The sequence below is a fragment of the Plectropomus leopardus genome, unplaced genomic scaffold (genome assembly GCF_008729295.1).
Source record: "Plectropomus leopardus isolate mb unplaced genomic scaffold, YSFRI_Pleo_2.0 unplaced_scaffold4802, whole genome shotgun sequence".
Lineage (NCBI taxonomy): Eukaryota > Metazoa > Chordata > Actinopteri > Perciformes > Serranidae > Plectropomus > Plectropomus leopardus.
This window is the reverse complement of record NW_024652689.1, coordinates 1-9,796: the sequence shown is the minus strand read 5'-3', so window position 1 is coordinate 9,796 and position 9,796 is coordinate 1. Positions and strand designations below refer to the sequence as shown.

The following is a 9,796-nucleotide window of genomic DNA, read 5'->3' as shown; positions in this document are numbered from 1 at the left end:
AAATCTATTTAAAGAGTAACTTTTGAAAACAAAAACAGTAAATTTGAATTTTCTGTCTGAATTTGTAAATATTTAATAGTGTTTAATGAGGACAGACTTTTTAAACTGTGGTCTTAATGACTTCCTGACACGTGCTCTCCTCAGCAGTGGATTACCTGCTTCACCTGTTGCATAAATAAGCAGCACGCTGCCTTTCAGCTCCATTAATGATCCTTGTGAGGAAAAACGATGCCAGATTTATGCAGTAAATGTGTTTTTCTTATCTTGCTTATATATTTTGCAGGAATAGTGCATGAAATATTTGTAATTTAAATAAAAAGCAGTTCTTTGTGGCTAATTTGCAGCTCTTGGCCCTGATTGTTTGGCTTTAATGGATAAAACAAAGAATAAAACACTCTTTATACAAACAGAGACAAAAAAGCATCATGCAAACGTCCTTAAACTAAAAGCAGCAGCAGAAGCTCACAGCATGTCTCCAGTTTGTGTTGACAAAAATACAATAATCAAGTGATTAACGTTTGACTAGAAGGACAATAAATACACTTAATTTATATTTTATAATTTACATCAAAGTGTGGACAAAACAAGAATCCGGTGGTGAAATAAACGCCGTGTCGGGTCAAATGAGACGTGTTTGGTATCACGTTGAGCGATGGCGGTCCGGAGCAGGACGGCGTTCTGCAGGATGTTTTCTTTAGCCTCGTCATATTTGATGTTTTTATCACGAGTCGGTCATCACACGAGCGATTACCATCAGAAAAGGATCAAAGAGGTGAATCTGCGTTCGCTGGCTTTCATTTTGCATCTCAGTGATGTTGCAGAGAAACGGCGCGCACTAATGAGGCCCGGCTCGGCGTCAGCGTCGACCTGTGAGGACACAAAGACGTGTTCATCAAACGGCGACCGTGAAGAGGAGGCCGCTGAGAACACACAAAGGAGAGAAAAATAAAAAGCAACAAGGATAGCTTAAAAAAGAGGTTAATGTTCATTTGGAGATGCTGAGATTTGTTTCCTCTGTTTTCCTCCTGCAGCAGCTTCAGAGATGTTCCTGCAAAATAAAGTTTTACTAAACTGAACTGTCCAGAGAAGTAACTCTGAATATTTTCTGTCTTTTTTCAGACGAAGTACAAGGAGAGCGGGATGAAGAGCCTCTCGCAGAGCGTCTACAGTCAGCTGCCGCAGACCGCAGAGACGCAGCTCGCCAAAACTGTTTCCGAGCTGCAGAGCGAGGTGACCGGTCTATGATAATAATAATGATAATAAGAATAAGAATAAGAATAATAAGAATAATAATAATAAAAAAAAATAAAAGTTTGTTTATACAGCATTTATCAAAACCAGTCATTGAGACCCATCACAAAAATACACACAGAAATTTATTGCATGAGACCTACTGTTTCGTACATCTTTTTTTTTTAAAGTATTTTTATTAGATCTTTTTAATACTGCAAATATTACTGCAGAAACAAAAACAGAAAACAAAGAAGATACAAGACAGACCGTTCGTAATAAAAATGTTATTTATGCAATTATTGATGATCCAGAGGGGAAAAAACACAAAGAAATAAGAATATTTACACTTATGCTGTCATCTCAGCATTAAGGAACTTTTAACCCTTTGAAGCCTGGAGAGACGGCTGCTGTCAGACGCCTTTTACGAGCATTTAACCCTTTGAACCCTGAGGAAATGGTGGGATTTCTTGCAAAAACACGGGGAAAGAGGGAATGAGTAATACATGTTCCACAAATTCCAAGAAATAAACAGATTTAGAAAATTATTTTTAGAGGAAAATTACTAGAAACAGAAAAAAAAACCCTGTATATTTCTAATTATTAATTAAATATTTATAATTGTGTTACGGAATTATAATTTTTAAAAAGTCCTCTCTTTTTTTAGGTCATTTTGTTTTTTGTTGTACTTTATTTTTCCTTTTGTTGGGGGGTTTGTTTTTGTCTTGGCATGGCCTGAAAACTAGAAAAAAAAAGGGAAGAAAAGTACTTTTCTTTAAGTAAAAATAAAAAACAAATAAGAAAATTACTTTAAAAAGAGCTGAAAATAATAAAATTGTAAATTGTATTTATTTTTATCAACATAATTTTGAATTTAAAATTACTTTAATTGTAAATATAGTCCTGTGAATAATTTTCCCTATTTTTGGATATTTTCTCATAATTCTCCTCTCCTTTTTGTAACTTTCTCGTTACATTTTACATTTTTTTTGTAATTTGTGGGACATCTCTTGCCAAGTTGGTCACTGTCTTCTTCCTCATGATTTACAGATAAATTGAACCAACTCCTTCTGGTCTCAAAGGGTCAAATAGCTTGTGAAATTTAAAGGGTTAATTTGGCTGAATGTTTGCGTTTTTGACGTCGTGTTGAATGAATTATCGATGTGCATCGTCTCGCTGACTGGATTTCAGATGAAGTACAAACAGGGGAAGAAAGACGTGTCCAGCTGTCTGTACTCCACTCTGCCCGAGACTCTGGAGACGCTGCACGCCAAAGAGGCTTCGGAGCTGCAGAGCGAGGTAAAGACCTGCGGCGCCACACGCCTACGTGCTGCAACAAACACGCATCCGTCCATCTCGTGTCTTTTTATAGACGGATAATTGTCTCCGCTCCTGTGTGTGCAGCTCAAGTACAAGGCGGCGGAGAAGAAAGGTCGCGTCTCCAGCCTGTTCCACCTGCTGCCACAGACCTTAGAGACGGCCCACGCCAAAGACGTCTCCGAGCTCCTCAGCGAGGTGACAGCACCAAAACAACTTTACCAAACACTCGCTGTTTTATTTAAAAAAACTTCTTCATGAGACATTTTCCAATTTTAATATTCTCCAGGTGAAATATAAAGAGGACGGTAAGAAGGAGATGAGCGTCAACCTTTACTCTGTGCTGCCCGAAACCATCGACACACAACACGCCAGAGACGTGTCCAACCTGCAGAGCGAGGTACTCTCACGCTTCTGATAAAAGTTTAAATGTTCCTGAGTGAGTCGGATACTCTCTAAAGTATATTTCTGCACCAGAAATAAACAAAAAAAGAGAAAAAAAAATCCAAAAAATCTTCTTGTTCATGTGCGAGTCCAAAAAAATTGGCAAGAAATTTTTTTTTTTATTCATTTTGGGTGAGAAATTTAAAAAAAATTGTGTGTGTGTGTGTGTGTGTGTGTGTGTGTGTGTGTGGGGGGGTCTGTTGGTCTGTTTCTGTGATGCTCTTTCGTGTCTCCTGCAGGTGAAATATAAAGAAGGTCTGAAGCAGAAGATTCAGAGCAGTTTGTACCATCAGCTCCCAGAAACCACCGAGACGCAGCTCGCCAAACAGCTGACGGAGCTGCAGAGCGAGGTACGGGGTCTTAAATATTATTATTATTATGTTATTATCCTGTTGGGTGAAGGACAGGTGGTGGTCGGTCTTACAAACACATCTCGTAATTAAGAAGCTGTCACTGATGTTTGATGACGAATCTGAAATCAGGTGTGATAAATGATCCAGACGCTCATTTTTGAGTCCTTGGTTCAATGATCATGTGATTTTGGGGAGAGAAAAGTAATAAATGAAAGATAAACTTGAAAAATCTGCCTTTTTTCTTCTCTAAAATCAGCATAAATTCACCTGTTGAAACGAGCTTTCTTATCTCGAGATAATAAAATAATTAGCTCGTGTTCTCGAGATAGTGGCGTTAAATAATGACAAACACGGTCGTTCTCGGTTGTTGTACGAGGTGCTCGCAGGATGAATTTCATTTGCATCGACATCTGTTCGGGTGTTCAGAATCACGATGATGAACGCAAAGTCTTCCTTTCAATCTGCAGACCAAGTACAAGGAGGCGGGTAAAAAGGAGGTGAGGACGAACCTGTACTCCCTCCTGCCTCACACCATGGAGACGCAGCACGCCAAAGAAGCTGCAGAGCTGCTCAGCGAGGTGACAGCCGCTTCTGTCTAATAACACCACAAACGTGCAACACAAAAGACAGTTTTTTTAGCCGCTCCTGTCATCCGTCCTCCTCTCTGCTCGCTGCTTATTTCTCAGATCAAATACAAAGAAGGCGTGAGGAAGGACATGTCCAGCTCGCTGTACGCCACCATGCCAGACACGTCAGAGACCGTCTTCGCCAGAGAGATGAGCGACATGCTGAGCGAGGTAAAAAAAAAAATTAAAAAATCAAATTAATGAGATTACACTGTGCCTTTATCACCATGAGCACACACACGTCGTTTATTTCAAACCCACACACACCGTCCTGCTGCCACAAACAATCACCAGAGCGCCAAACGTGGATTAATCCGCCGCCGAAAATAGTCCCCAACTAATGCACTGTTTTCGCCCATTTGTTGAATAAAAACAATGAAAACAAAAGGGATATGTCATCCATTTTTGGATGACATATCCCTTTAATTTCCAAAAAGCTTTTGGAAATTAAAGGGATATGTCATCCAAAAATGAAAATATAGTTATTATCTGCTCACCCTCATATCGTTTCCATGGTTACCTGCAGCTTAATCTGCCTGGTGCAGAGCCAACTGTATTTAAAGTTTCTCATCGTACCTTCATTTAAAAACTCGCAGCACGGTTGTTTGTCGCGGTCTAGCAGCGCCGTTTTGGGAGCCTGAAAACTTTTGAAACGGGTTCCAGTGTCATTTCTTTGAATCACAGACGGTGTTCTTCTGTCGTGTGTTGTTTTAAAGTTTTACGGCAAACTGCTGGCCTGGCGTGCATAATACAGCGTTTTGTTGGTTTCACACGTATCCGTGTGCACGAGGTTCGTTCTCACAGTGTTATCGAATGAACGCAGGTTTTTTTTAAACTCAGGCGTTTTTTTTAGTTGGGTCACTCTCGTCTAAACGTGGCCTTGGAAACATTGTCCACGCCCGTGATGTAAATGTCTTTTAAACTGGGGAAATTATGTGTGGAATTATTATGTGGAATTTACATTGACATACATATATATATATATATATGTGTGTGTGTGTGTGTGTATATATATATATATGCAAGTAAACAAGAAACAAAGTTCCACAAATATTGTGAATCATGCGTCGAGCATTTCTGGGTGAGATGAAATAATCACGAGGTCGCCGGCGTGCAGGAGGGACGAGCTGCTGCTGAGAGCGCTGCAGTACCGATGCTGTTTGATTGGTTATAAATAATCACTCGCCCATTATCCAATGCTCTCTGATGTTTTTATACCTCAGACGCTCATCAGAGGCCACATTAGCATCCGAGACATCATCAAAGGGGATCGCAGCCTGTTCATAACGTGCATTAGAGACGAGTCGTCAACAGTGTCTACTCTGTGGCTGATAGCACATCTTTGTCTGTTTCTTGGGAAGAAAAAGACGGAAAAACAAACTCTTGTGACCATTTTTGAGTATTGAGGTGTAGACTCACAGGTTTCTAACCGTGTTTACTGCTGCAGTTTTGTTTTTTTCTGCGTCAGTATCTTATAAATCTAACTCATCTCTTGTTTCCAGAACAAGTACAAAGAGGACGGGAAGCGAAGCCTCCCGCAGAGTTTCTACTCTCAGCTTCCACAAACAGCTGAGACTCAGTTCGCTAAAACGGTCTCTGAGCTGCGGAGCGAGGTGAGGACGGGACGTGTTCATTTAAATATCTCATTATGTGGTGCTAAGAAGAAGCAGAGACACATTTTAGGCAAAGTTCATGTATGACAGCAACACATGCTTAAATCCTGCAGAACGACAGCGGGCCAGTCGCAGCAGCCGCACGTTTGTAGGATTTTAGGACATTTGGAGGATTTTGGGATATTTCTATAGTTTTAGGGCATTTCTAGGATTTTAGAACATTTCACAAATATTAGGACATTTCTTGGATTTTAGGATGTTTCTCAGATTATTAGACGTTTCTATAATTTTAGGACATTTCCTAGGATTCTAGGACGTTTCTAGGATTTTAGATTTTTTTGTTTTGAGAATTTAGGACATTTCAAAGATTTTTGGACATTTCTTGGATTTTAGGAAGTTTCTCAGATTATAGGATGTTTCTGGGATGTTATGACATTTCTTGGATGTTTGGACATTTCTCTGATTTTATGACGTTTCTAGGATTGGTTGGGAAGCCTCCTGGCACCCTGTTGGGCCCCAGATTTGGCCCGGGGGCCGTATGTTAAGTACCACTGCTGTATGAAGTGTTGACAAAGGGAAAGCGTTCAGAAAGATAAACACTGTTTGTGTTTTTCTGTCTTGTTTAAAACTGAAACCTTGAATCTGGTATTGCAGCTTTGCAGATGACACACACCTATATATTTCAGTATTTTTCGTGCGTGATCGCTTCATGTTCAACAGTGTGAATGATACCAATATCTCAAGGTCACAAACTAACCTCAGTTCAGAAATACAAACACAGGCTTGAAGACAACAGATCTGTGCACATTTAATCCCAGTGACGTAGCTAAAACCCCCGTGCTGTTAGCGACGCCGATAACAAATGAATTTATAAAAATGAGTTTTTGAGGAGGACGACTGACTGAAGCAACAAGGTCACTTTCAGTCTGTTTCTGTTTTTAGATGAAGTACAAAGAAGCGGGGAAGAAAGGAGTGACGAGCTCTCTGTACTCGACTCTGCCGGAGACTCTGGAGACGCAGCACGCCAAAGAGGCCTCGCAGCTGCAGAGTCAGGTACCTGGCCAACACCTGGCCGCCTTTCTGCAGCACGCAGATCACGGCACGCTCCGGTCCGCTCCGGAGGGTGGTGGGAATGCAACGTTTCTCATCCAGCCTAAACTATCCCTTTAAACTGCAAACGAACTCAGAAAAAACTCAGATCTGCACTCGACTTTAGACAAAGACTCGAGGATATAGAAACAGGATATTCTGGACTAAAAGAAGCAACTTTTCTAAGCTGTCTGTGCGTTTTATCTTCTAAAACAAGTCCCAATTAATTCAGTACATTTACGGATTAAACTGAACCCAATAAAGTGATTGTTGTGTGCTTTGACCTGGTGTGTTGCAGCTGAAGTACAAGCAGAGTTCGAAGAGCGACGCGTCCAGTCTGTTCCACCTGATGCCAGAAACCATCGACACTCAGTTTGCGCGGCAGCAGACGGAGATGCTCAGCGAGGTACGAGCGGCTTCACTCAGGAAGAAAAGTTCATCTTTGTTTTAGTTTGTTTCAGCCTGATAGTTCAAAGTTTTGAGATTTATTAGGTACCGAGTCTGTACAGTATTCATATATCTATACTTGTTTGAATAATACACAGAGATGTAAACTCTCAGTAGGCGGGTTTTCTTTTACAGATTTGCACAAAATTATAACATAAATATAATAATTTTAAAAAAATAGGTGAGAAATTTGCAACACAGTAGCAAAATCTTTACATCTCTCTACATATATTTATTATTTTCTATATTAGAATACAAGCAAACAAAAATGACAACCAGCAACAACAAAAAAGACCCTCCCACAGAACAAAATAAAATAAAATAAAAATTAATATAAAAAAAAAATCTCTGATTATTGCTGCTTAATTTGACTGTTTGATGTCAGTTTTTTCGGCCTCTGATTTCACTGTGTGAAGCAGTTTGCTGCCCACTTTTTGTTCACAGACTCTTTTTTGTGACAAATGGGAGTTTTTTCCAAATCGACGTTTCGGCGTCGGCGTATTTTATATTCATAGTTTCAGTGTGTGTAATTTGAGAGTTGCTGGAAACCTGCTTAGTAAGTTTCAGACTCTTTTCTCGTCCTGCTGTAACATTTGAGCGACCGATCGATCGGCTCTGATCCTCCCGGCTGTGTTTCTCATCACAAGGTCAAGTACAAAGAAGACGGTAAGAAGGAGATGAGCATCAGCCTGTTCTCTCTGCTGCCCGACACCATCGACACGCAGCACGCCAAAGAGCAGAGCGACATGCAGAGCGAGGTGAGCTCAGGCCGCGGACTGCACGTGCAGTCGAGTCACTTTAACAGAGTCACCTGCAGACTGCAAGTCATGCACAACCAAGTCATTTGATTAGAGGAGCGACGCTGTGATGTGATCAGTCCTGATCCAACGTTACCTTTACCCGAGAGACTCAGCATGCAGCCCCATACATGTCGCAAGGATTTTAGGACATTTTTAGGATTTTAGGGTTTGGGAATGCTTATAATTTTAGAAAAAAATCTAGAATTTTAGGACATTTTAAAGGATTTTAGGACATTTTTAGGATTTTAGGATGTTTTTAGAATTTTAGGGCGTTTTTAAGATTTTATAATGTTTCTGGGATTTTAGAACATTTCTTGAATTTTAGGACATTTTTAGGATTTAAGGACATTTCTATGTTTTTAAGACATTTTTTACCATAACGGGATGTTTCTTTGATCTTAGGACTTTTCTAGAATTTACAACATTTCTGTGATTTTAGGACATTTCTAGGGTTTAAAATGTTTTTAGGAGTTTAGGACATCAGGGTCTTAGCTCGGACCTCTGTCGGGGGTGCGGGGGATCCTCCACTGGCACTTTTGTTTTATAAACAAGCTCTATTTTTATGCTGTTTTATTCACTCTGACACCTTATGTATACTAAAAGTACAAAACCAATCCCCAGTGTCAATCACTTTATTTTTATTGGAAATTGGAAAATAGTTTTGGGGCCACCTGGCACCTTATTGGGGGCTAGGTTTGGCCCACAGGCCGTAGGTTGAGTATCACTGCCTGAGACCATAACAGACTTATCAACCCAAAAATGAACATATTCTGAGAGTACCATTTGAGTTAACTTATGTTGTTGTTTTTTTTCCACTTCCTGAATCTAATTATTTTCATGTCAGCTGCAGGTGAAGAAATCAACAGCGTTTGTATTTACTGATTTTTATTTCCCAGCGCTCCGTAGTTTACACGTGATAACATTTCAGTCCGGAGTAATTCCTCATTGTGTTTTTCAGGCTAAATACAGAGAGGCCGGTAAGAAGCAGACATCAGCGTCTCTGTATCACCGTCTGCCCGAAACTCTGGAGACTCAGCACGCTAAAGAGGCGTCACAGCTGCAGAGTCAGGTACACGCGTGCATCACCGATCAGCTCTGCACCTGAAATAACCCTCTCTCTTATCGGTGCAGTCAAAAACACTTCAGAGACATTCCCCAGAGTTTTTTTGCACAATTAAAGGTGATTCTCAGCTCATAGAAATGTAATGTTTGCTTTAGAAAATAATCTGCAGTGATGTAAATACACTCAGTCTGTCGCCTGAAACATGCAAACCTGATTTACAAGCTTGTTTTACCATTTAAATGTCTCATTATTCGTCCATGTGTGTCCCCTCTGTGCAGATCTTGTATAAAGAGGCTGTGAAGAAGGACTTGTCGTGTCCAGTTTACCACCAGCTGCCGGACACTCTGGAGATCCAGCACGCCCGAGAGCTCACCGACATGCAGAGCCAGGTGAGAGAAAAGAGAAACTACTTAACCTCCAGCCATATTTAAGGTAACATTTTTTAGGTAATTTGCATTTAACTTTTTACCTAATTTCTTGCTAATTTGGGGTAATGTCTAGTTAATTGGCTCATTGTCTTCCTCCCATGTTTTTAAATAAAATGTAGTGGTTTTTCTCAGGTTTCAGTTGTTAAAGAAATCAGCTCGTATCGTGTTTTCGTTTGTTTTTGGAGCTCTCAGTTCTTCTGTTGAGTGAAAATCAGTGTTTGCTGTTATTAAACTTGTGTCAGACTTTGGCGTGCGCTCGTCAAAGCTGTTAATTGTGGGTTTCATGTTTGGATCTGTTTGTAGAACAAGTACAAGGAGGACGGGATGAAGAGCCTCTCTCAGAGCTTCTACTCTCAGCTGCCTCAAACCGCAGAGACTCAGTTCGC

The 9,796-nt window shown here is 40.4% G+C and overlaps 1 protein-coding gene across 1 annotated transcript; it reads left to right on the top strand.

Annotated features, from left to right (window-relative positions):
- Nucleotides 1–1,119: 1,119 nt before the first annotated feature.
- On the top strand, nucleotides 1,120–9,790 carry LOC121939430 (nebulette-like; the record flags this gene model as incomplete). The annotated part of the gene is made up of 14 exons (XM_042482453.1): nucleotides 1,120–1,230; nucleotides 2,422–2,529; nucleotides 2,635–2,745; nucleotides 2,837–2,947; nucleotides 3,231–3,341; nucleotides 3,812–3,922; nucleotides 4,031–4,141; nucleotides 5,473–5,583; nucleotides 6,526–6,636; nucleotides 6,971–7,078; nucleotides 7,767–7,877; nucleotides 8,878–8,988; nucleotides 9,261–9,371; nucleotides 9,714–9,790. Coding segments are annotated over 14 exons (1,514 nt in total), but the record flags the coding sequence as incomplete, so codon positions are not given.
- Nucleotides 9,791–9,796: the final 6 nt, after the last annotated feature.